We start from the raw sequence: 27,261 nt of genomic DNA, 5'->3' as shown, positions 1-27,261 counted from the left end.
GGAGGTCATCACACCAATGTCCCTTATTCACCAGCCATTAGTGAATGCTTGGGGAAGATCCTCTGCAGGCCCAGACCCATAGTTTTGTTCTTAAAACATCTCAACACAAACTCCTCCACACCTTTGGTTTATCAGTATATGTCGTTTTTATGTAGTAGTATTATTTTCTGAAGGACCCACGAAGGCAATTTATATCATGTATTTTTAATAGTATCTCAGTTTGAATATTCTCCAGTTATATACAAAGATCAAAGCTAGGCACTTCCACTCTGTAGAATTGGCATTTTTATATGGCGACTGGTGCTAAGTGGTGGCTATTCATTATGACGTGTCTTTGTTTAACCTGAAACCAAAGCTTTAACAATATTCTACATTTCAAGTGTTTTCTGAGCAGCATGTACAAAAACTAATGACAAATGTGCATCGCTTTGCTTTAGTTCAGTTCTCTTTTCATGGGTTCTCTAACTGTGGTTTGATCTACGTTGGGCATATTTCACAGTTCTAGAATTCTTTCCGCTGACAGCACGCACTTCCTTCTTCCTCGCCTTGGAAGCACGCAGCCTCAGACTTCACTGAGGAACTCTAGGTTGAGACATGCCGGGATGTGGATTGAGTCCATGGTCAGAGCAGATGGATTAAAGGGGAACAGGACGGGAAACATGTGTTTGGAGTCCAGCAGCAGCTGCTGGGGGTCATTCCGCTCTTGTAGCTGGGCCTGTGGAGGGAGAATAAAATCATGTAAGTATTTAGTACAACCTAGAAGGAGCCAGTTTCGGTAACTTCACAGAAGCGAGCAAGTGTATGGCATGGCAAGACGCCCAGGATGAGGCGGGATGAGTGCAGGGTTAGGAGAATGTGGGCTCCCTCTGTCCCTGAGGCATGGAGTGGAGACAAGCCCTGATTCAGATTGTTGGAGTCCAGTTGATCAAGAACTTTCCCTATTCTAACACTGTTTAATGCTTCCATCTAAAGGAGAAGGCTAACTATATCTTAGGTGCAAATTCCATAGGAAGACTGCCATGGCACGGTTAATGGGCCAGATTCTAGAGCAGTGGCTCTCAACTTTCCTAATGCTGCCACCTTTTAATACAGTTCCTCATGTTGTGGTCACTGCCCTGCCCCAACCATAAAATTATTTTTGTTGCTACTTTGTAACTTTAATTTTGCTACTGTTATGAACCATGACGTAAATAGATATCTGTGTTTTCTGATGGCCGTAGGTGACTCCTGTGAAGGGGTTGTCCGGCCTACCCAGAAAGAAGTCTCCACCCACAGGTTGGAAACCACTGATCTGGAGGCAGACTCCCTTGCCCTGGACAATGTCCCATGCCTTAGCTTCGTCATCTTCAGAATGGAATATCATGGAAAGTGCGGAGGCAGGCAGCTAGGGTCAGCCCCTTCACCAAAGCAGTCACTGAGTTTGAGAGAGTGATGTTAACTATTTCACAACTCCTGCTTAGAGGCTCACAATATCCATCCTTCAATGGAGAGAGAGGCTGATCTCTGTGAGCACGTGGCTGAACCTGCTTGTACGCCCCATTCTTCAGCCTCAAGTGACACAGCTGTGGTGAGAGAAGCTCGCAATCCTGGAGTAGCTGGGTAAGTGCCAGGGAACACAGTGGGGCTTTGACCTGTAAAAATCTGAGACTGTGCCCTTTGGTTCACATGCTGGATCCAGTATGGGTACCTGTCTCAGGGTCTAGTGGTTTGTCTCAGTCATATTAGTTAGAATACTTAAAAGGACAGAGCCTCTTCTCCTCTATTTGAAGCCATATGTTTTAAGAAATATACAATAACCAAAATGAAATTCACTAAAGAAGTTCTACAGCAGACTTGGGCAGGTAGAAGGGAGACTCGGTGAGTTAGACATGAAAAAGTCTAAGAAGGAAAGTAAGTTAGTCTGACCGAGTAGCTCCAGGTGTGGAGCTGCACACCCTGTGACTCAGAAACTGGAGGCAAGAGGATCCGGGTTCAAAGTCATTCTCAGCGACATAGCAAGATTGAGGTCAACTTGGACTATGTAAGACCCTGACTGAAAACAGGCGGATAGACAAATTAACTCCTGCATCCTCAAGCTCTGTTTAAGTATCAGTATGCACACTATAGACGTCTCAAAAAGAGCTGAGGGGAAGGGGCAGAAGAACATTTAAATAAAACTAAATGGTGCCAAATCCAATTGGCAGCAGGTATGAGCACATCCAAGCTCACTGAATTTTAGGCAGAATAAACTCACACACTGAGACATGAAAATTGTCAAAACCCCAAAATGAGGAATCTTAAAAAGAACAACAGAGAAATGCATTTTTTTTCCCCACAGAGGGTAACAATTGATTTTTCATCAGATGCAATGGACATTAGGAAGCGGTAGGCCAGCACATCACAAAGGAAATTTTATGTCATCTCTGGAGACGACATTTTGATATAAGTTTTAATTCACCATGAAGAACTGTAGACAGAAACACAATTAGAAAAGCTACAGAATACATGATGCCCAAGTTGACAGAACTGAAGGGGCAAACAGTTCTCCATCAACAGCAGGACACTTTAATTTCCCACTTCCGATGAGCTCAATAGACAGACACGATAGACTCTTTAGGTTGGAAGTTAGACCACTGGGACCACACCCTTGCTGTCTCTTGCCTCCGGGTTATTGGTGTCAACAGGTGTCCTCTGCCTAAAGCACCATCGTTACACACTGTGGGGCTCCAGACCCCAAGAGCAAGGCTGAGCCAACATGAGTAGTGAAACATCTGAACATGAACTTTTCCCCTTGCGAGTTGATTATCTCAGATACTGTGCGGCAATGGCAGAAAGCTAAATTGCACACAAACAGATTTCCCCTAGGGGGAGAAGGAGATGGAGAGCTGCTTAAGGCTGTGTGTGTGGATGGAGAGTTGATGATTCCATACACTGAGTTCACCTGCTGGCACCTGGCAAGTGCTGTATCTGTCGCTGGTATTAACTTGGCAGTACCCTGCTTTGTTCTTCCTACCTGGGAATTAACCATTAACTATTGAACCATGAACTCTAAGGCAGGAGCTGTACTTTTACCTAAGGTCTCTGAACTTTAGGAGTGCGGCCAAGGAGATTCATAAATCCGCATCAGGAAAACACAGGTCATGCCATATTGAGGCTTCAGGCACAAAAATGGATTGTTGTTTGTTTTGGTTTTCCTCTTTGGGACAAGACACTACTGTTTCAAATAGTGACACTATCTCGACATAGCATAACTTTCTATCATCTCATTGTTACCCAATGCTAGAGTGGAAAGACCATGGGCTATTATTTGCCCAATACCCACAGCAGCTGGCTTCCACCTCCCGAGCACTCAGGGCATCTCGACTATTTCTTTTAAGCCTTGAAACAGGCTGAGACCTGCACATACCAGCAGCCCTTTCCTATGCCGTAGAGGGCGAGCCGCTTGAGTGCAGGGCTGTGAAGGAATGGCTTCCCAGCGACTCTGGAACCTCAAATTGCTCACAGTTTGTTCAGTTGTCTGGATGGTGACAGAAAGCACAGTCTAAGCCTCCAGACACTTTTGCACTGGCATCTGAAGAAGGGCGGCGGGGGGCCATGAATTATGATCGTTTGACAGGATGGTTGGCCTTGAGAGGGAGAGAAGCTTGGCATGGAGGTAAGGCTGTTTAAGGAGGAAGGAACGACGAGCTTCACTAATCCAGAGCACCTTGGTGGCTCTGGTTGGACCTGGCATGGTCTCTCACGGATGGCTACACTTGGCCATGCTGCATTGGTTCTTACAGAGTAGCCACTGAGTCATGAAAGTGGAGAGCAGGAGGCTCGGCAAGAAAGCCTCTCAGGGTGCTTCGGTCCCTCACATTTCAGTTCACTTACGACACTGTGGCCTCTGCCTTTGAAAGGCTCTGAGAATGCACTTATTTTTTGACAAAGGAGGCAAAAACATTCTTTTGAGGGAAAAAAAAAAAGACCATTTAACAAATGGCGCTGAGAAAGCTGGATTTCTTATCTGCAGAAAATGAAATGAGGTTTCTAACTTTCACCTTATACAAAATCAGTTTAAAATGGATCAAAAACCTTAATTTATTTAAACCTCAAACCTTGCAACGTTTAGAAGAAAACAAGCTATTGGCAGAGGTAAGACATGTTCAAATAGAACACTAGCAGCATGGGAGCAGATCCCAGTACCAGCAGATAGACCACATGAAAATAAAAACTTTCTGTGCAGCAAAGGAAAACAGCCAACAGAATTAACAGTGTATGGAATGGGAGCGATGTTTTACCAGACACACTTCAACAAGGAGCAAATATCCAACAGTTACAAAGAACTGCAGAAACCAAACACTGAGGAAATAAAACTGTCAACAATAAATGAACACACAGCTGCCCTCCCTCCAAAAGTCAATAGCTATTTAAAATAGTGTTTAATGCCTCTAGTCACCAGGGAAAGGCAAATTAAAACTGCTTTGAGATATTATCTTACCCCAGTCAGAATGACTGTCATCAAGAAATCGGAAAAAAGATTGAGTGTTGAGAGGATGTGGAGGGGAGTGCAAATCAATAAAGACATTATTGGAAATCAGTTTAAATATTTCTCAAAAAAATTAAAAATTGAGCTATCATATGACCCAGCTATTTCACTCCTGGGTATATACCCAGAGAGACTCCATACCCTACTATAGGGCTATTTGCACCCCATTTTTATTGTTAATTTATTCACTATAGCAAAGAATTGGACCTAGTTGTCTACAAATAGAAAAATGGATAATGAAAATTTGATATATATATTCATATATATATTCAGTACTAAAGAAAAGAATGAAATTTAAAAGTTTCAGGAAAATGGATGGACTTAGAATTTATAGTGTTAATCAAGGTCACACAATCTCAGGAAGACACAAACCACACGTTCTTTCTATATGCAGAACCCAGCCGGCAGTACCTGCATATATGTAAACAGATGCACCTGTGGATACAGGGTTACATGAAGACAAGAAGGGGGTGAGGGAGGACTGAATGCGGGTGATGGGCACGAGTAAGAAAGAGGAAACGAAGCTAATTGTTTTCAGGTTCTAATTCTGTCATGGAATTTTTTGTTTGGGGCGGTATATGAGAGCTTAAAATATATTCAATATGCAGAGAGTAAAATTTAACGTGAAGATTCAGCTTTCGCTTCGAATGCCAATTTTAACTATATATAAGCTCACTAAGTTGTATAGACTTTGGGTATGGTTAATTTTGGTATATAATATAATATAATATTTATTTTCACACTTTTCAAGTAATAAAAGTCACTAAAAAAAAAAAAAGCCTTGAGGAAAATGTAAAAGATTTAAGGTCGAACATGAAATGGGGCAGAAAAAGACACGGCTGGATGACAGCAGGTTCAGCTGGGGTCCAGGCACACAGAGTTATTGGAAACTCAGACAGCAGCATGTGGCCTCCAAGAGATCCCTCCTGCCCCCCACCCCACCCCGTGAACCACGAGGCGGGCTTATCAGCTCTCAAGCTTATATCATACAAGCTTTAATATTTAGATGTTTTCATGGATGTGTGAAAGTCACACATGTCCATGAGTCACTATGAACTGCTTTGGTAATTCAGGTGTGGGTTTAAACATGCATGTAGGCAGTGGGGTGCCTAGCAAGCTGCTTTCACTGCTCAACATGAGCTCAAGGGGGGTGGGGGTATGGGTTTCCAGGGCAAGGTCCTGACTGCGCACCAGTACCGCTGAACCCTGCATAGGAAGAAAGAAGCTACAGCGGGCAAAACCCAGCTTTTGGCAGGATTTCCCTATTTCCTGACAAGGCCTAACCCAATGCTTTCTCTCTGTCCTTCATCCCTTAGGCCTGCCATCCACTTAGGTCTGGACTCTCTTCTTGCAAACGGTGCTGCTGCCAGTTTATAGTGAGTTATGGTTCTCCCTCCCGTGTGGCTCAGGTTCAAATCCAAGAATGATTTCCTAAACTTGTTGTTTGCTTGAGTTGCTTTTCAGCTGTCTGCAGAGATCAGCAGTGGGTGGGGTAGCCCTGTTTCTCAGTCCTCCTCTGCATTTAGAGCTGGCTTTGTGCTCATCCTGACCTTCGATCCCACACAGTGCCTTCCCTTCCCGCCTTTGATGATTCCTGCATGTGGGTGAGCTGGCCAGCTCTCCTGGGAGGGCTGTATACTTAGCGGGCCCTGCCATTTCCCACTGCCCTTGAGACAACAGCCACCTTTAGTCTGACTTGGCATCTGTCTCTTGACCTCTGGCTTTACCACCACTCAAATACCAGGCTGAAGTTCATTTTATTCTTTTCCACGGGGTCTTTTCAGAGCCAGGACACTCTTTCTCTAGATCACTTTCAAATCTTGGAACAAGACCCCCGGCCTTGCAAAAGAGAGCGACATTCTATACCAAAGCTTTTGTTTCCTCGGGCTTCAGCTTGAGGAAGCTCATGTTTAAGTTAAAAAGTCACATCTCAAGGTGCATCTAAATTCACATCTGCGGGATATGTTTCTTCCTACCACGTCCCCAAGGACTAAAACTGTAAGTTATCAGACAAGGCGTACAAGTTTGGGTTGCGTTCTAAGAGAACATTTCTTAGCTCCACATGCTTGGAGTTGATGCTAAGCCCCCTTGGTAATCCCATCTGGTGCCTTGATTTAGCAAGGTGTCCCTGGCAAGAGTCTAAAAGCTGAGAAGCAAGACAAGTCCATTGTCTGCCTGTGCGTGTTACGGTTCCCCTACGATTGCAAGGTTCCTGGCAGAGTGCTGTCAGCGGTAGTAGAGGGTTAAACCCTGCATTTTCCATGTCCTTTTTGGCTTTTGACTAGGAATTTATTTTATTTATTCCCTTTATATCCCTATTGCAGCCCCCTCCCTCCTCTTCTCCCGGTCCCACCCTCCCACCCTCTTCTTCTTTTCCCTGATCCCCTTTTCCTCAGAAAAGGGGAGTTCCTCCACCAACCCTTGACTAGGACTTCATACAACTAATACTTGAAGACTCACCTGGATTGTTCGTATAAAGGACACTGTCACCCGCTCTTCAAATTCATTCAAGGGAGTGTAAAGGTTTAAAATTTTGACAATCTGTCGGAATGAAAACATGGTTTAGCACAGAACTAGACAAACTGAAGACAACTTTGAATTTTATGACTCTGTGACAGTGGTGTCACACAAGTGTACAGCTCTCTGGACAGACCCCCACAGGTCTCCACCCGTGGCTGCCCCTGTGAGGCTTGAGCTCCTTCCTGTAGGGCATCGCATCTTCGATGCCCACTCTTCCCTTGTGCTTGGTGTCTTATGCATGAGTTCCGAAAACTGCTGTCTGGAATCCCTAGCCTCTTTTCTGAGGGTAACTTAAGGCTCCTCAGGAGAGCGCCAGGGATCTTAGATAGGAGCGGGCTTACTTAACTGTGTGTAGCCACCCTCCCGCCGTGTCCTTAAGAAAGTTCATTTACAAGTGAGATTTTTCTCAACTGGACACAGTCTTTTGTCTGCCTATCAGTTGTTTTTGTGGGAGTACCCTGGCTGTGTGCAAGGCCAGCTGCAGGTAATAAGTAAACTCAGGGGAGTAAAACATTTCCTGGGGGTGGGGAGCTGGGAAACACAGGGGACTTGCAGTTCTTAAGAGTTCACAGGTTCATTTCAGAAGACTGTGGAGGAGGGAGAGAAAGAAGCGTGTGCTCTTCGCCTTACTGACTTTGGATCAGCTGGGAAGAGTAGGTATTTGACTGGTAGAGTCTGGTTTCCATACACTGGTGTCTGTGGCCCATTTCTGAGAAGCCATGATCAAAGGCAATATCTGGCACGTATCTCTTTATAGACTACCAAATTATGGTATAAATACAATTTGGGGGGAGAGGAATTTAAAATAATATTTAAGTGCCTTTATATCACCAAGGCTTCATTTAAAAATGATATAAATGGCATCTCAAAATATGACCATATGAAAATTAAAGTTGTAAAGAAAATATATAAAGAAAGCAAACAGCTTTATGTTGACAGATTCAGGAAAAAATATCTCTCGGTAAGAAACTATCTGGAATTGTTTCATAAAAGTTATGACATGAGGCCAGCAAGATGGCTCAGTGGGTGAAGGCTCTTGCCACCCAGTCTGATTCCCTGAGTGCGATTCCCCAGAGCCCACGTGGTGGAAGAGAGAACCGACTCCTCCCAGCCAACCTCTGGCCTCCACACACCCCGTATCACAGCATGTGTGCACAAGGTCTGCGGGTTTGCCACCTTGTCTTGTAAGTTAGCAAACAAGAAGGACCAGAGAGCTACAGGGAAATGGCATCGGGTTTTACAGACCAAAGCCATCCTCTGGTTCACCAGTGGCAAGTCTGAATTGTGTCCACGAGGCGGGAGCACAGCCTTAGAAAAACTGGCCAGAACAGCCTGGAGAGGCCAGCAGTGGGCTTGAGTGGCTGTACCTGCTGGGTGCTGAGGGAGGTACACAGAGAGCAGATGGCTTCAGCGTCCTCCTGGGTTTTCTTCTTCAGCTGGAGGAGCTGGGCCGCCTGGATCAGAGGCTCCATGGTCTGAACTGCCCCACTCTGCTGGAGGTTTTTCCCCCGAAGCCACTCTTCAAGTTGACTTATGTTGTACCTTAGCCATAAGTAAAAAGGAAAGCGCGTTAAGCCTTCATTCACGGGGGAGGGCACCCGCTGTGTTCCACAAGTGAGGCATAACTCGTTGTCATCCTTGTCCTCGCTTTAATTATCTCACGTGGTTAAAACCCTGCAAAGTGGCGGTAGGGAGAGAGCTTAGTTTGTAAAATGTTTGCCACACTAAATAATAAAAACAAACCCCAAAATGGGTGAGGTGGCACACCGCTATAATCCTGGTGCTGGGGAGGTGGAGACAGGCTTTGCTGACGAGCCAGCCTAGACAACGTTGGAAGTTCCAGGCCGGTGAGACCTTGTATTTTAAAACAGGCCGACATTTGAGTTGCCCTTCAGCTTCCACATGTTCACCCACATATGTATGCACCACTCCTACATGGACACACAGGTTTAAAAAGCCCTCTGCAAAGGGCCTTGCACTTGGTAACCACATGTCGAGCGAGGAATGAGGAGATGAATGCGTGCCTGGAATATACCTAAGTAACAGGGAGGGAAGCATTCGATATACTGAGTTAAAACTTGTATTTAACATTTACAAGCTTTTATACTTCTTTGACAGCCTTGATTTTCTTGCTGACCTGGCCGACCTTTAAGCTAAGGAGTATATTTGAGCATCTCTAAGCTAGTTTGAACATCTTTGTGCTAGTTTGTCTGCTAGGTCACTATCCCAGATGGGTGAACTTCACCAATCAATAAAAAGCTGATGGATCTGGGTCACGTACCAACTAGGAGACAACTGTCTTGCGTTGTGACCCCAGCCCGTGTCGGGGCCCTCGGTCTCTGTGCGCTGGCGCGAGTGTCTCTCTCACCTGAGTTGCATGCCTGTGCTCCAAGAGCAGGCGTCTTTCCGCAGGAGTAGGTTGTTAAGAGTCACTGCGTTGATCATGTAGAAGAGCTGCTTGAACACCTGCAGGATAATCTCGGGGTCCAGGCCCTGGTCACACATGACTGTGTGGAAAGAGTTCATCTGGCGGACGATGGCCTCCAGGCAGTATGAGCTCTCTCCATCCACCATGCTGGAGGAGCGCTTCCGGTAACCAGTTGGTCTCACACCAGATAGCCCCTGGATGCTCTCGTTCTCCAACATGGCAGACACTGAAAGGAAGGCACGGTTAGAAGCATGTGTGTTCCCCTCAAAACTCCGCTGTAGGACCAGGCAGATATGCATGGTGACGACATACGTGGGAACCTAATACATCTGGCAAAGAATTTTCAAGTCTAGTGGCTCTCCCATCTTGCGTCAAATAATTATGGATCATACTGTCACTTAAATTCACTGGTGAGTGGACAAAAATCCAAGGTATGAACTAGCTGGATTCTGTACTACCTCTGTCAAGGGTCCAGCATTTAAGAACTGAGCCGGCTCCCGTAGGGTTTTGGCCCAGGCACTGACTGTCTAACTGCTATTCGGTGAGTTGCTTCCACATCCTTACTGAACAGCATTTAGCTGCGTACCAGGTGGTGCTTCAGGGACAGGACCTCGTCCAGTCATTCAGCAGCCCCACGACGCACTACCCACTTTACCAATGAGCAAACCGAAACATAAAGAGGTTTGGAAATGTGGCTACAGGAATGCTGCTAGGAAGTGGCAGCACCAGGATTTGAACCCGGGTCTTACTCAAGAACTGGTACAATATTATTCCAAGTTCTGAAACCTCTCCAGCTTGATCTATCAGTTCTTCCTCTACATGGGAAAGGCCTTAAAAGAAAACTAGATAGGAGGGAAGATTTGATATGAAATGTATCCCGAGAGATACCCTTTGGGATTGGCCCTTTGGGAATTCACTCAACCTGTCTGTGTTGTGAGGACCTAGAGAAGCCATTCCATAGGTCCAGGGTTAACTTCCTTCTTAGCCTTCATGGAGCAGTGAGTGGCAAATATGTGTCACTCCTTTTAAAGCACAGCTGCTCTTTCAATTCTGATTTCATGTTCAGCACACAAGTGCACCCATTGCTTTAAGCAAAGTCAGTAAATATGATTGCTATGTGTGTCCTGAAGGCTTGACTCACAAGTGCCCATGACTCTTCAGTGAATCTGGCACATCGTCGACAAGAAGAAATTGTCTTCCTTATATTTGCATCCACACCATTATATCACTTGTGGAAACTGGTTTGTTGTGGGAAAATACTACAGGAAAGAGATTAAGGAAAGACATCTCGCTATGCTGGCCTCACATTTTTATAGCATGCTGTTGGAAGTTTCCCAGGCCTTACACACAGCGTGCACTACCCTCATGCCTGCCCCAGGATGGCCCTGACTTTGTGGAGGCCACAGCTGGTAACAGCTGGTTCCCGGAAGGCAAGGCAAGCCTGCCACAATCCTCCTCCTTCAGACCCACAGATGCACTAGGCACCAGCTTACCGATCATGGGTTGTAACAAGCCCTCGGCGATCTTAATGAGCTGCTGATAGATCTGAATGGAAAGGTCGCTTAGCACCTGGCGGTACTCAGTGAGGTCAAAGTTCTTGAGACAGTGCTCATTCTGCTTTGCAGTGTTCTGTGTCATGAAACCCTGGAAAGGAAAAGTGTGTGTCATCGAGCTGCTGGCGTCTCCTGGGCTCCCTACACCTTCTTAGGCCACGTTAACAACTTCCTATTTGCAGGGCTCCGCTCAGTCCTTCCCTGTGTGTGCAATGCTCTAGAAAACAGGATGGCCCTGGCCTTAAGGGTAGTGGAAATCTCATGACAGACAAGTCAAGCTGTGTATACACAAAGGCCTAAGTCATTTAGATCCTTGAAAAAAGTTAATAAAGAGGAGAGTCGCGCTTTCTCAATGTTATCTGCTGTTATCTGCATTCAGATTTCCCTAAGACCTTAGGCCCCTTGAGGCCCCACAGGACTACGGCACAGGCCAGGTTCTCTTTGTAGGAGACATCTACGGACTCTTGTCATTTTTTCCAGAATTAACCCAGATGGGCAGAAATGGCAATGGCAGCCCCATCCTCCCTCCTAGCTTGCTGTACTATATGGACATGTAATCTGGACTAAGTGTTCATCGAAAGGGCCCTGTGGCCAAGGTCATTCTTACCACAGCCTCCCAACTGCTGGGATTAAAGGCCTGTGCCATAGAGCCTAGCTCCAGTGTCCTCTTTATTAAGGCCAAGAGCAATCAACAGCAGCCAAAATGACCAGTCGGCTGTCAAAAAGGCAGCTATCCTCTCAATCTGTTCCCCTTCCCTCAAATTACAAAGCAATTTTAAATAAGGAAATGGGCAGAAGCGGGAGCGGCTGTGCCTGCTAAGCAATGAGGCCGTTCATTCATCCTTGCTGTTTAGACTACACAGAGATAGTTACAATGTGGTTCAAATCTTGTCCCCAAGACCAGAAGCATGAGGAGCCCAGGCCATGGGGCTTGGTCCTACCCTTTCATGACACAGAATGCATGGTGACACTGCTTACTGCTAACTGCTAGCCTGACGGAAGTCTAGAATCCTCTGGGAGTCGGGCCTCTGGGGTGTGCCTGTGAGGGATCTTCCTCATAGTTGAGGTGAGACACAGGCTGAATGTGGAGAGCACCATTTCAATAGCCAGACCCTGGATTGAAGGGAAGCTGAGCACTGGCCTGCGCTTCTAACCTTGCTCTCTGCTTCTCTATTGCAGATGGCGTGTGACTAGCGGCTTCAACTTTCTGCCGCTTTGATTTCTTACAACAGATGGTCAGTATGCAGAATTGTGAGCCCAACAAACCGTTTCTCAGTTAAGTTGTTTTTGTCAGGGCATTTTATCACAAATAGAGATGGAGACACTGTATAAAGTGAGGCACCTTGATGAAACAGTGAAAGCTCCTGTATGTCACTGTGGGGGAGGACCAGAAGGCATCTGGCTTGAAGCAAAGGACATTTCTTCCACCTTTATCCTCTCTTTCATAGTAAAAGCAAGTGCCCAAATCCAAGTTCTATTTCTTAAAGGGAGGCAGGGGTCCAACAACAGTGCAAAAATGACTGACAGGGGCAGAGATGAGTTCATTACCCTCAGGAGAAGAGCATCCCTAGTTATGGCACAAAAGATAAAGCTTAAAAAATATATTGCTACACCATTTTAATATTTGCTGCGCCTTGACTTTGGGCAGGGTGAGGGTGAAAGGCTGGGAGGGCGGGGAGTTGATGTGGGAGGCAGAAGGTCTGGATCCCGTGAGATTCTCACTGGGGAAACTAGAAAGTGTATGCTCTATGGCACGGAGCTGAAGGCACCGCATGGCAGTGGGCAATCCCACCAATGGTAGGTAGGAAGCGAGAGTCCTAGGTAAGGCTGGACTCAAGCGGTGCAGAGTGGAACGTGCAATGATATCATCAGTAGGCCTCAGGTCAGTGACGCAGATCAAGCTGGATGCATGAAGCTGGGCTTCAGCATCAGCCTGTACTGTGTGGTTCTGTATAGGGCACCTCCCTTCTTGTGGCATCTTTATTCAGAAGTGGACAGAGCCCAGGAGACAGCCTGACACACCAGACACGTGCCCTTCCTCCCAGTCTTCACGGACATGGCTCCTCTGGGACAGTCTTAGAAATGCAAGGTCACAATGGTCCCCTAGAGAATCAAGAGGCTTTTTGGCACTGTATGGTTAAGCAAACTCATTTCCATGCCTGTTCTGCTCTCTTGATCAAGAGGTGACTTTTCATGGATTCTTAAGTGCACTGAACCCCAAAGTCTCCTGTGTCCTGACCCAGTCCTGCTAAGGCATTCCCACAATCTGAGGCCCCAGCAGGTGCCTCAGAGACCTTTACACCCATCACCTAATGGGGGGATCCAAAGCACCCTAAGATGCAAGTGGATAAAGTGGGGCCCACATTGGGGCACTTTGCTCACTACTCACCTCATCCCCACTGTACTGCTTCAAACAGTGAAGGAAGCGACAGGTGTTGGATAACCAGAATGACGTCATCTCAAAGTCATCATTATGCTTCTGTGAAAAGAAAAGCGCACCGCTGGCTCTGAGTAAGTCTCCCATTGGCTGACATACAGCCCTGGTGCCTCTCTCTTTCCATGTTTCCTGTGTTACCCAGCATTCCTGGGAAGTCCTGATGTATACAGTCTACTTTCCAGTCACAGAAAAGACACCCTTCACTGAGGCCGTCGCCGTTCCTCTGATCCCTGAGCTGGTAGAGACAGAGCCATTCCTCAGGCTCCTGATGAGTGATGTATGCGCCTGAACACATGGGAAGAGCAGGCTGTCTCCCACAGCTATAGCCTGTAAAGCTGAGTGACAAGATGAAGCTTAGGCCCAGCGGTCCCAGCTCTAGTCTAGTCTAAACCTTTCCTTGGCCAACTGAGCTACCAGCTGTCCAACACAAGGCATGCTAGAGAGCACAGCAGTGACGTACGCTGCCATCCCATCGACCTAGAAGTCAGATGCTCAGTGGCAATAAACTAAGTGACCAAGGCCCATAGACAACTTGGTCCATCCAGTTTCTGCATGATAGCTATTGACTTCTCAGAGCCCATTCTGTACAATTCTTTAACACACCCATTATTTAAATAGCAATGGGTATGAACTATGACAATAAAATGAAGCTGACCACACCGGCTCTGGGCTACAGCATGCTAGTCTAGCTTAGAGCTATGGAGGCCTCCCTGCGGAAGTGACATTGGCAGTCCTAGGCTGCCTTAGGCTCCAGCTGGAGCTTGTAAACAAGGTCAAGGCCAGAGACACAAATTTCAAACTGACCAATATGTGCATATGCATGATATACACGTCAGGGCGATTGGTAGGTAAGACTGTGCAAGGAGCCTGTGTCAGGGAAGGCAGGGCAGCAGCCAAGGGCATGCAGCCAGCAGCCGAAGGCTAGCTTGTTCTCAAATCAGCGATCACAGGCTCACTGGAGGAGACCAGGGCTCTTGAGGATGGCTTGCCTGCCCGAAGCAGCAGTGTCCCAGAGAATCTGAGTCAGTCTCTGACATAAGACTGTCACTGAAGTCTAATCTCCCTCAAAAAAACCCTCTCTTATCACTTGACTCCTGCTCCTTTGTGAAAATGCCTCACCCCCAAACAGCCTAGCCAGTGATGCAAGCAGGGGCTACTACTACGTCCCTTAAGAGTCTTGTGCCTTAAGAGCAGCCCTGTTCTGGCCCAGGCTGCTTCACCTTATAAACTGATGAACAACCGTAGCTTTGCTGTGCCACCAACCAGGATAGTGTGTCCCAGCCCCTTTGAATGGCGAGAGAGGGAGTGTGGGTTCCTGAACTTGGTTCAGAAGCATCCCACCTCCCTAACATCTATGCTAGTGGGCACCCAGGCTTTCCCATAAACACAGGCCTAGCAGGGAGGTTGCTGCAGGCCCACACTGGAATTCTGTGCTTCCTGACGTTTGCAGGAAGCCTGCCCTGAGAACTGCTAGGCATCCCCAATGGTGTAATTGGTGCACTGGCAGAACACAGGCACAGAGAAGCCATGGAGGTGCTAGCTCTGTCAGGGCTGCTGGAAACTGCACCTGTCTCCTCAGGCTTCTTCCTTACCTTGAGGACTTTCTTAATGCCATTGATGGTGGAGCTCAGCAGCGAGTGCACCTTGAGGTCGTCGTTGGTGTAATCCGCATGCCGGACGCACATGTAGAGTATGTACGCAGGCAGACAGGGCACGGTGCCTGACAGCATCTGGGGCTTCAGGTCTAACAGCAATAACATGCGCATTAGCTCTATTAGCGGAGCACTTTGAGTGTCAGAATCCTTGCCCCAAAGAGAAGCATCCGATTATTTCCCTGTAGCTCACCCAGGAATCCACTTTCCACGAGGCTGTGATAAACTACAGTAGCTTGAAACCCCTATGGGCTCCTGTATCTGAACCCTTAATCCCTAGTTGTTGATGCTGTTTGGAGAATTCACAGAACCTTTAGGAGGAGGAGCCTTGCTGGAGGAAGTGCATCACTGGAGGAGTGGTCTTTGAGGGTTTATAGCCTTCCCTACTTCCTGCCTGCTCTCTCTCTGCTTCTGGGGTGCAGCTGGAATGCAGCCAGCTAGCTTCCTGTTCAGGTGCCTGCAGCCATGCCTCTCTTGCCTTGACGGACTCTATCCCTGTGGGCCTGTAAGCCAAACAGACTCTTCCCTGAGTTACTCTGGGTCATAGTGTCTTATCACAGCAACAGATGTACACCCTTAGCCATCCAGGCATGAGCAGTGGCAGACACTGGTCAAAAGGCAAGGTGTAACCTTAGCACTGAGAAGGCAGAGGCAGGCACATCTCTGTGCATTTCAGGTTTACATAGTTTCCAGTCAGTCAGGGTTACATAGAGAAACTCTGTCCAAAAACAGATAAAAACCAAACTCCCCCCCCCCCCACTCCTAGGTGCTTGTATTGCAGCAGTGAAACAAACAGGCCTCCAGTGATTTCTCTGCCACATGCATAGAAGGGCCACAAGTTACAATTCACGCCATGGTCACCAGGAAGGAGCGTACAGCTAGAGGCAGGCTGTAAGTGGAACCTGGCTCATGCAGTTGGGTGAGAACACCTCCATTTCTTGACACCTGACCTTCTGGCTGGGCACAGTGGATTCTTTGATGTGTGAAGATTGGTATCAGGAGAATTTAGCATATCATAGCTTATAGCAAATTGTATGTTCCCAATGACGGCCAGTTGGCCAGTGGCTGGGAAGGTTGGTACAACCTCTGGTCCGTGGGTGTGCTGTTTAGTTTAGTTTTCTTTTGTTTTTCCAACTTGACACAAGCTAGGATCATCTGGGAAGAGAAAACTTCAACTGGGAAAATCTCTCCTGGAGAGTAGCCTGTGGAGCATTTCCTTGATCAGTGACCTGTAGAAAAGAGCCTGTCACACTGCAGGTGTTCCTATGTGGCATAAGATAGCAGGCTGAGTGAGCAACAGGGAGTGAGCCAGTAAGCAGCTCTCCTCCATGGTCTATTTCAGTTCCGGTCTCCAGGTTTTTGTCTTGATCTCCTGCTTTGACTCATCTCCATAATGGAGTGTAACTACAAGGGCTGTGGTGTTTACAGCACCAGAAGGCACAAGGCATGCTGGATACTAGAGCTGTCCTTTTGGAATGATTGCTTGGCAGCGCTTGCCCTGATGTCTCACAGTTGAGGTGGCCCAGCAGCCTACTGCCACTGCCTTCTACTCAACATGCCACCTTTTCCAGCTGCTCTCTTCTACTCTTCCTCCTGCCTTGGACTGTGACTGTGAACTTCATGCTGATACTCGGGCTGTTTGCCCCTCCCTCCTAACACCCTGGGAAACTGTCAGATGGAGTCTAGTGTCCTGGGGAGCTACAGAGCCAGGTTTAAAGCAGTGAGTAATGGCGAGAGACCACAACAGTGGGAAGAAAGGCCCCGTGCCAGGTTTATATGATGGGTGAGAAAGGGGCCTGCCCCTCACTGTGGCTCTGGCAGTATCCCAGCTCTCAGCCTTCAGTCTCATTACCTGGACCAAACCAAGCCCCTGGGCTTGGAACCCACAAATGGGGAGGCCTCCCACCCACTCCCTGGGCCAATAGCATCCTTAAGTCTTCTGCCAAGGCTGGTAAGAGTTGGGGTGGGCTGGCATGCACGTATCTTCAACTGATACCCAGATGACATCATTCTCTCTGATGTGTCCTTCCAGTTAGTGTTAACTACAGGCCATAACACTCTGGATGCATGGTCAACATTCTGGCATTTTCTAGGTTCAATAAATGGCTATGGATAGCTCTTGGTTCTATGTAGAATGCCAGGAATATTCATCCAGGGGGAAAATGCTGAGTCCTGTGCCAAGGCCAGGAGCACAGGAGGAACAGTCTGTGGCTTCTGCCCAGTACCCTTTGCCCTTTGGCTGTTGCTTTGGACATTTTTAGTAACTTGATGATGACTGTTAGGCTCCAACAGTGACCTATGACAAGCAGCCCTTCACTCTGTGGTGGACATGAAACACGGCATTACAATGTCAGAGTTAACTGAACATGTAAACAGGGCTCTACGTTTTATACCTTAAATAAATGTGAGTCAAGGGCTCCCTTCCCACTCTCATCGCTTACATGATTGTACATGATGACCTAGATACCAAGAAAGAGCACCTCACCATCTGCCCTTCAGGCGACGCCCACACACACAGACGGACCTCCTCTTAGGAACCTATCGCTGACTAGTTGCTTCAGCTGAGTCGTAGTCCCCATCCTATAAGGTGCTAATATCTGCTTGGAAACAGAAGTGAGCCTGTTCTATCACAACAGACCGTTCCAAGGCGAGCTGCTTAAAATCCGCACATGGATAGAGCTTGAAGCAAGTTGTTAGAGACTGAAAGCGTGGGCCTGTGACATGCATTTTTCCCCTGGATGAGCTCTGATTCCTCCCCTGAGTTTCTAGAAAGTTATTAGAATGAGGTCAGTACCCTCCAACATGAAGTCAGGTTTGTGTACTGATACAGACACTGGGAGAACTAAACGATTGGCGGGTACGGTGTTTGGCACGGTTGCTGACAAGCCTGCACTGCTATTGCCAAAGTGTCGCTGCCCACCATGGTCTTCCCCCCCCCCCCAGAGAAAGAAGAATTGCAGCTGCCACTGAAGGTAAGTCATGTGGCGAGCAGGAGCCATGTGGACCCCCTTTCCTGCACTGATGCGAGGCTATAGGGGTGGGGTCGTGGAAAAGCGGCAAGGCTCATAGGAACAGTTGGAGATGGTGGACATGATGTGGAGGAGGGGGCTAAGATATCCATAGGGGAGATGGGAGGGCTGGGGCTGACCAGGAATGGGAGAGGAAAGAGCTGGCAGGTGGCATGCCACTGTGGGTTCTGACCTGTCACCAGGTTCCGGATGAGGAGGGCCTCGTCCTCTTTGTGGTACTCCAGCATGCCTTGGAAGTCCTTCTCTTTTCGCTGGACGGTGACCTGTCTTGTGAGTTCATGGTGCGTCCTGTCATTCTGTGCCAATGCCTGGGCAGCTGAATGGGAAAGGGATGCCGGCAATGCGGTGAGAATATGCACCTCAAGGTCTGCAGGAGGGGTGTCCCAGCTTGGGGATCACGCACAGGATACTAGAGCACCCATACTCCATGTAACTGTTCCTGTGTCCAGAACCCTCCCTGGCTGTGTGTGAGGACTTCAGCACTTGTGCTGGGGCCCACTGTGTATCGGGGGGGGGGGGGGTGACCGGAAGAGAAATAGATCAGAAAAACTATGAGTGGCAGCCATGTTCAGCCTGCCTTGCTGGCAAGTGCTTCTCTCCTCCTACTAAGCTGTAAGGAAAGCCCCTGAGTCTGGCAGGAGAGCCAGCCAGGCCTGTTCTACTCAGTTAGTTCCCTGTGTGCACCAGAGCACTGGCCATCATGACATTGTGATGGTGCAGTTGTGGACTGGCCAGGGGACCAGGTGGTGCCAGTGGAGCAGAAACACTTTTCCTAGAATCCAAATGGAGTGTGGGGCTGGGGGCACTCTAAGTGCAGCCCACGTGCAGCACAGTCAGTCATCCAGGAGATATCTTAGTGGTGCCAACTGGGGTATCAAGGACTTGTCAAACGTCACTCAGACCTTTCCTCAGCCCGGAGGATGGTAGTAGACTCCAGACATTTATGCACTGCACACCTGGGTACTGTCATTAGCCCAGGACAGATAGGAAGTCCCCAGTCTTGTCCCTTCCAGTTCAGCTGAGTAGATGCGCTCGTATGCTTACACAGAGACACAGTGCAGCTTGGCCAGGTGCCAGGCCAGTAGTATGGTTTAGGTTCTGGGGGGTTGGTGGTGGTGGGGGAGGCTGAACACTGAGCGAGCCAAGCAGGAGGGAAGGAGGTGGGCAAGACCAGGCATGATCCATCAATGCACCCATGAGAGCAGTGGTTCTTAACCTTCCTAACACTGTGACCCTTTAACATGGTTGTGGTGACCCCAACCATAAAAATTATTTCATCGATTACTTCATAACTGATTTTGCTACTGTTATGAGTCATAATGCAAATATCTGTGTTTTCCAATGGTCCTACGCAACCCCTGTGAAAGGGTCATATGACCCTCAGAAGAGTTCATTACTCACAGGTTGAGAACCACTGCCTTAGATGACCAGGACAAGAGCAGGGCAAGTGATCACCCACGGTGGGCGTTTGTAAACTGGCCAGAGGTGTGTTTTGTGTGTGTGCACAGACATATGAGCATATGCAGAGGAACATCTGGTGAAAGCTGGGGTTTCACTCTGCTGGCTGTGGGGAGGCGAGAGGACAGACATTGCTTTGAGCAGAGGTATCCCCTGGGAAGCTACTGACTCACATAGGAGCAGAAGATAAAGACTGATCACCAGGGAGTGGGGACGCAGAGAGTGGAGCAGTGGGGGACGGGGAGACAGGTCTTCTGGAATGAGCAAAATGGAGAGGTTGGAGGGAGGCCAAGAGACTTGGAGAATGACAACCCGAGGATCAGAGATTAAAAACCCCGTAGATGGAGGGTGCACAGGGCACATGCAGGGAGACCATCAACTGAGGAAAGGTCACAAGCTGCCTGATGTGGGCAGAGACGTGCCTGGCAGTATATAAACACTGGGTATACACCCTGTGATCAGTGATGTGCCCAGAAAGCTGTGGCCTCAGGACAGCACAGGACATGGTTCCAAGCAGACAGCAGAAGGATGAAGGAGGTTATCTGTGACATGTGGCTCCTGAGGGCTACAAGCAGTTAGCATCTGCTTAGAGGGCACAACAGTCACAGGAACGGACATTCCGAGGGCTTTAGGAAAGCGATTTAGATATCTGTCCGCCCCTCCCTCTGGGCCAGACTCCAGACTGGAAGTGTAATTGTGACATCCCAAAGGCAAGGGGCGAGGACCCCAGGTCTCTGTGTCACAGTGTTCTTTCGCTCCAGGAAGCCTTGCCTCTGACTCTATGCCCTTCGAAGGCTGGTACCACTATGGACCTACGCTGCTCACTCTTCCTCCAGCCTGCAGAGCCTGGCTGCTCTGCTCAAGCTGGTCTCTTCCCTAGGCTCTACCTACTGAGGATGTGTGAGCTCCTGGTAGCTGAATTTGTCCATGATGTGGCTGGTACAGGCACAGCTGCCAGGAAACGGATGAAGTGGACAGAGGGGTCGAAGGGCAGGCAGCTACGTCGCACGGGCTGGCAGGGCCACCTCTGCCTCATGCACACACTCAGGTGTGGACACAGGCCACACCCAGGCACACTACCTTCTAAGTCCTGGACCTTCTTCATGTAAATCTTCAGCTGCTTTTTCAGCTTCCTCTCATTCTTTTCCAGCTTTTCCACCAGTTCCTTGAAATCCTGAAAGCATAAGGAAGCTGTGTGAGAACAGGATGTTGGCCTCACCCTGAAGGGAAGGTAAAATCCTAGCCAAGGAGCAGAGGGGGGCCTGGGAGGCTAAGGAGCTTGCTCAGGTAGGAGCCGAAGGGCCTCCTCACACAGGCTTAGTACCTGCTTGGAGCCCAGGTGTGAGTCAAAGTTCATTCTACCAGCAACAACAGGGTGAACTCCCAGGGCGAATTCCTCCCATTGGGGCACTCTGGCGGTTGTGGACTCCTGGGGCTCCCTGAGCCAAGCCTCCTTAGGGGGCACCCAGCTTAGGTATCCAGGGGAGTAGTGGGCAGCACCCTGGGTGGAGGTGTGGGAAGGCAGCCACACAGCTGGAAGAGTCAGCAAGCCAGACAGGCTTCTGGGATGAGAAGCTAAACAGGACAAGGGCTGTGGCCCCAGTCCCTAGCAACCGCTGCCACTGGAAGTGAGTCAGCCTACGGGGACCTGGGACACCAGACTGTCCAGGGAAGGACTTTGCTATCATTATTGCCCTCATCCAGCTGGGCAGAGGTTCTTTGTGGGAGGGAATGGAGAGAGGGAAAGAGCTCTGCTCTTTCACCATGAAACCCAAGCCTAGGTTATCAGAGCGATGGAGAAGAGAGAAGCAAATAGTCATTCCTGGGACCCCTGAAACATCTCTGGCATGCACTCTCATCTGCCCCTGGCCTCGCCTCTGTGTGGGTAACAGGGTATAGACCCCAGGGCATTGTGTGTACTAGGCAAGTGCTCTACCACTAAGACAGAACCTTTGCCCTAGATGACATTGTTTTAAAGGACTTATTTTATTTTCATGTATATGTGTGTGCTGTGTGGGGCTTCTGTGCCTGTGTGCAGGTGCCTGTGGGGGCAGAGGATGAAGAAGGCTTTCAAGGTAGGCCTGCCGAAGAGAGTCAGTTACAAGATCAACCCCTGTGCTATAGGCTTTGCAGATAAGTCTAATTATAGGCGTTTTGAGGGACTTTATCTTCTTTCAAGAGGCAGAGCCGGGCACTGCCACTGTTGCCAAACCAATGGCTTGAGTTTGATCCCCAGGACTTCTATGGGAGAAAGAACTGGCTACTGCACATTTTCCTCTAATTCCCATACATGTGTGGTAGAATTCCCCATAAATAAATAGAAAAACAGATAAGCAAACAAACAATAAAGATCACACACACACACACACACACACACAAAACCCTTCTGAGATTGAGTAGTATCTAAACACTTATCTAAACAGGGGTGAGAGCACAGACAATTGGGGGGGGGAGAAGGGAGGGGGAAGGGAGGGAGAGAAAAGGGCAGGGAGAACTGATCAGTGACTCTGCAAGAAGCCAGTTGGTACAAAGAACTTAAGTGTCTCGAAAAACTTCCTTGTGGACAGATGAGGTCTCCACTGTTCTATTGCTGTGAAGAGACACTATAACCAAGGCAACTCTTACAGAAGAAACCACTTAATTGGGGGCTGGCTTACAGTTCAGAGGTTCAGTCCATTATCCTCACGGCAGGGAGCATGGCGCCACAGGCAGGTGCTGGAGCAGCAGCCACAGGATGAGAGAGGTACTGGGTCTGGCATGGACTTTTGAAACCTCAAAGACAACCCTAGTGGCACACTTCCTCCAACAAGGCCACACCTCCTAATCTCTTTTAAACCTTTCAAATAGTGCCACTCCCTAGTGACTAAGTGTTCAAATGTTTGAGCCTATGGAGGCCAATCTTATTCCGGCCACCACTCCTGTGAACTCTCAGGTTTATTCTGACTTCACCTCATCCTCAGGCACCCACCATATTGACTGACCGGATCCATTGAATGAGAGTGTTGCAGACCCACTCAGAGCTCTGGTTCTGCAACTGCCTTGATCCCCGTGAAGCTTAATGTCCTGTTACCAAGTGCAGAAGACCAAAAAAAAAAAAAAAAAAAAAAAAAAAAGTGCTTGGATCTTCCCATGATTGTTTTACAAATGTCCACCATCCCCTGAGGGACAAACAGTAGTTACCCTGATGCCTTCCTGTAGCTAAGCTTGAGACAGTTAACAACGAAGGATAAAATCCAATGTTCAAGCTGCAGCAACTATTCTGTTCTGAGGCACAGACTTCTCAGGCAGCCTCCTCCGCAAAGGAGCCTGGGAAACCCATCCCTCCAGCGCGAATCACTCCCACAGATGCTGATGGGGACCCATGGTGCCGCATCTTGTCCTCCAGCTCTTCAGGCTGGCACCCCTTGTATAAAATGCTTAGTGTGCTAAGCAGAATTGTGTAAAGCTGTGCTCCCCTGACTTGCAGCACACCAGAACCACCTGGGAATCTGTAAAGCTTGAACTCAGCACACTTAGGACAAACTAAAGCCACACCGAAGCTGGCAAACTTGTGAAGTTACTGCTGAGGCTCAGAGCCACGAAGGCCACAGTGATGGTGACTACAGGATGCAACAACCCAAGAGAAATCTTGGCACTGAAGGTTGAGTTGTTGGAAGACACCTCTACTGAGATGCCACCAGAAAGGAGAGTTACATCCTTACCTGACCCACAACCCATGACTTTTTCTGCCAGGATCCCCAGAATTCCTGTATGCTCAGCACTGGTCAGTTGTATACACAGCCTCCTCCTTGCCCAGTGCCCATGGTTCATCTGGATATTTGCTGACCACGGGGACATAAAGCACAGTTTCTGGAACTTGCTACCTGTTGGTTCTACTTTGGGGACACAGTTCCAGACTATATGCTAGAAGTCTTCCAGAAGGTGGCAAGCTAGAGCCCCCTCGCCCCTCTCCTCCTTTTCATAAGCCCAGGACCTCAGGCTCCCACTCATGCCAAGGCTCACTACTCCGGCAGACAGGCCCACCATAGTCTTCCCACGCAGTTTCTCAAGGTGGGACTGTCCACAGACTCTCCTAGGCTGCCACTGAGTGCAGGACCTCTATGTTACACAGCTCTCTGTGCTAGCTGGTCACCACCATGCCACACTGTCCAGGAAGCATAGGCCTGCAAATGCACTTTTTAGGCTGTGCCCTTCATGTGCCAGAAACTGGTTCAACAACTTTTTTTTTTAAACCTGATTTTTAAGTATATAGAAAACATAAGGTTTTGTGATGTTTCATATACATATACTATTGCCAAGAACATGTACACGTGATAAGGGCCAAATGTTTATAGTGACCAGAGGACAGGATATGGGAAAGAGCAGGAGGAAGAATCCCATGAGAATCCAGCATCTTACCTCGTCTCTTTGGATTCCCCTGGTCATCAGGGGAAATGGTGGCCCAGCTGCGTAGGGCTGGGAGCACTGCCGGCCTGTGGCCCTCTCCTCAGCAATGGTTATCTACTGCTGTTCCCTCATAGGCACCCCAGAAGACATGTGAGCCCCACTTTCATTCTTTTCCTTCACAAAGCCTCTATTCCAATTCCTCCTCCTCCTATAGTACATGCGACTAGTCCCACATAGAAGCATGTTTTTACAGACACTGTCTTCCTTGGCCCCTTCGTTTGCCTTTCTTCTGACCTGTAAGCTCTAACAGGGTATCTACTCTGCCACCCTCCAAATACCTGCCATGGTCACCAAAGTTAGCCACCGACAATTTCTGCTCCCATCAAGGAACAAGTACAGCCCTACTATTATCTGGCTGAGCCATGAAATTTGTCTTGGTCACTAGTGTGGGGTAGAAGTAATGCTACACTGGTTCTGCGAACAGGCCTTAAGAAGCCCCATGGCCCCTGCTTTCATCTTCTTGGAAGCCAGTGCCACATAGAGCATCTTAGGCTAGGCTAGGGAATGAGACAGAGCCCATGAAAGAGACCTCATGGAGAAGACCAGGGTCTGGACACCAGAATGAAGCCGTGTCGGTGTGCTGGTTTCAATAGGAAAGGCCCCCATAGACTCGTGTGTTTGGATGCTTGGCCCACAGTGAGGGGCACTATTAGGAGGTGTGGCATTCCTGGAGAAAGTGTGTCACTATGAGGGGCTGGGCTTGGAGGTCTCCTTTGCTCAAGCTACTCCCAGTATGGAACACAGTCTCCTTGCTGCCTGCGGCTCAAGATGTAGGACTCTAGGCCCCTCCAGCACCATGTCTGCCTGCATGCTGCCATGCTTCCTACTGATGAACTGCAAGCCAGCCCCAATTTAATGTTCTCCTTTATAAGAACTGCCGAGGTCATGGTGTCTCTTCACAGCAATAGAAACCCTAACTGAGATCATCGGTTCCTTCAGTTCCATATGAAGCGTGGGCAATCTATCCCCGCTGGGATCCGCGGGAAGCCCTGGCCTGTACATGGACTTTGACGTTTTAGTGCATCAAATCCTACACTATTTGTTTCAGTTATCACTCTGTTCCTACTGCAGAGCTAAGAACACGAGCCTTGCTCATCTGATAGCTTCTGAGCCTATTTCCTTCTAGAAATAATCCTGAGAGCTACAATGTACGAGATGCGGCCACTTACCAGGTTCTCATTGGTCAGCCGAGATAGCTCCTGCTGGACACCAAATTCCACCTGGGCCTCTGGGGAAAGCAGCAGGGTCTGGCAGAAGGTCTGCTGCTGCTTGTCCATGTCCTCCTTGAGGGCCTCCACCTGGGCCTTGAGTCGCTCCACCTCCTCCTCATGCTCCAGGCTCTGGGCCTGCAGCTGGGCCTCCAGCAACCTGCACCCAGGAAAGCAGGCCAGGTCAGCATGTAGCTGGGGTGGCCACCCACAGTGAGGGGTCACAGACACAGCAGGGGAATGGCCAAGCACATAGCAGGAGCAGCCATACAGCCCTACCAAGAGTGGACGCAGCGGGGAGGTACCAACAGGCAGGCAAGCTAACCCGTGATCCTCTTGGATGACCAGGAACCACGGCCAAAGGCACCCTTGGGCTTGGGCGCCTTTGGCCACTTGTCACTTTTTGTTCTATGGGTGTAGACTATGGGTTTGGGATTAAGAGAATGTCTCCATGTCAATATTGTCATTTACTATAAATAAATGTCTCACCGTGTCTTTTAAATAGTGGCATTAACATCTGCCTCAAAGTTTGTAAGAATATCCCTGTAAAGACACAATGCTGATAAACAGAGCTAGTTAGATTAGTTTATTTTTCCTTCAGCAGATTCCTCTTTTTTTTTTTATTTTTTTCTTTTCTTTTCTTTTCTTTTTTTTAGGAGAAGAGCTAATATTTGCCTTTCATATACACCTTTACCATCCTACTTTATCTTACATATAATTTTTTTATAACAATTTTCCCTCTGGTCTAAAAAGCTAAGACTATTTGAATGTTTAAGATCAACTAGTACCATAAGAAGCAAAGATTGGAGGAAGTCTGGAGAGGCTGAGAGGAGGCCCATGCTTGAGGAGAGGCGGGGCCCTGTAGGCTCAGCAGCGGCAGCCTCACTTTCGGATCTGAACCTCACATTGCCAGACGCAAGAGATGCATCTTCTGGGACATTGGTGACCTGATCAATCTTTCTGATTTAGAGTAGTCACCTTCAGCAAAAAGGGACATGACAGATGGGGTTCTGGAGGACATAGTCACCCCAGTCTTTACCTGGGATGTGGTAAAGTTTCTGCTCAGGGCAGTGCCCAGGGGGATACCTCCTGGCATCCCAAAGGCAAGGAGTGGGCAGCCACCATGCCTTTTCTGCCTGAGAGACAACTACTGTAGAGAAGAGGAGCAGGAGAGAGAGAGAGAGGTCTACTTAGTGACAGCAGCAGTCACGTTTTAGGCAGCCAAGTCAGCTCCACAGTGGGGCATGGGTAAGGGTTTGCCAGCAAAGCGATGCAAACAAGGAGACGATGATGAAGGAATTTGCCTGTCACCAAAGGAAACCAACAGTGACTTGAGAGTGCTGGGAGATAGTTTGGTAACTAAACCGGCACTTCAGACAGCGTACAGTACTCCCACAGCATCCGGCATTGGCAACAGCATATTAAACTCATCAGCGTGAAATACAAAGTTACCAGGAGGGAGGATATGGACCTTTTGGTTCTAAGGAGCTGTCCCACGACCATTTTCTGACCTGCTGTGTATCCCCTGCTCTCACCTGCCTTGCTCTCCAGCAGATTCATCGCAGGGTTCTATGCAAGGAGTAAGATCCCCATCCAAGCATCTGAAAGATCTCCTGAAGCTTGGGCCTGTGTGTTATTTTCTAATGCATTCGCTTGAGTTTTGTCACTGTACCACATCCAATCTCATGACAGGTATGATGAACACACTGGAAACGTGCACATGGGTTCCCGCTCTAACAAAACAAAACTCCTGACTAGCAGGGCTCTGTGAATGAGCATCACAGTAGAGACAGAGGCAGCAGCTTTCTCCATGGTCTCATTGGTCATCCTTTTCAGGTCAGGTGCATGCTGCCAAAGACAGCAAGGAGCTGTGCCTGTTCACAACTCTACAAAACCACCACACAACAGCACAGGCTGGGCCGTGTCTCACACTCACCACAGGATAGCACAGGCTAGACCATGTGCCACACCCACCAAAGGATAGCACAGGCTAGACCATGTGCCACACTCACTGTAGGACAGC

At 48.5% G+C, this 27,261-nt stretch overlaps 1 protein-coding gene and 1 long non-coding RNA gene across 3 annotated transcripts in view; one reads left to right on the top strand and one right to left on the bottom strand.

The window, feature by feature from the left end:
* Positions 1–562: 562 nt before the first annotated feature.
* Myo5b (myosin VB) overlaps positions 563–27,261 on the bottom strand; it is a 291,060-nt gene continuing 264,361 nt past the window's right edge. For both annotated transcript variants that reach the window (XM_051163654.1, XM_051163655.1), the window contains 10 exons: positions 25,200–25,398; positions 20,665–20,758; positions 18,299–18,442; positions 15,038–15,189; positions 13,398–13,487; positions 10,949–11,099; positions 9,396–9,681; positions 8,395–8,569; positions 6,968–7,048; positions 563–715 (listed from right to left, as the gene is read on the bottom strand). In XM_051163654.1, coding sequence (XP_051019611.1) covers positions 563–715; positions 6,968–7,048; positions 8,395–8,569; positions 9,396–9,681; positions 10,949–11,099; positions 13,398–13,487; positions 15,038–15,189; positions 18,299–18,442; positions 20,665–20,758; positions 25,200–25,398 — 1,525 coding nt within the window. The remainder of the gene's footprint in view (positions 716–6,967; positions 7,049–8,394; positions 8,570–9,395; positions 9,682–10,948; positions 11,100–13,397; positions 13,488–15,037; positions 15,190–18,298; positions 18,443–20,664; positions 20,759–25,199; positions 25,399–27,261) is intronic.
* Positions 1,338–11,556, top strand: LOC127204542 (uncharacterized). The gene is made up of 3 exons (XR_007832476.1): positions 1,338–1,599; positions 5,841–5,883; positions 11,489–11,556. It is a non-coding gene; the product is annotated as an uncharacterized LOC127204542 (long non-coding RNA).

Source organism: Acomys russatus, chromosome 20 (assembly GCF_903995435.1).
Source record: "Acomys russatus chromosome 20, mAcoRus1.1, whole genome shotgun sequence".
Taxonomy (NCBI): domain Eukaryota; kingdom Metazoa; phylum Chordata; class Mammalia; order Rodentia; family Muridae; genus Acomys; species Acomys russatus.
Note: the sequence above shows the minus strand (reverse complement) of the source record. Positions and strands in the feature narration are given on the sequence as shown.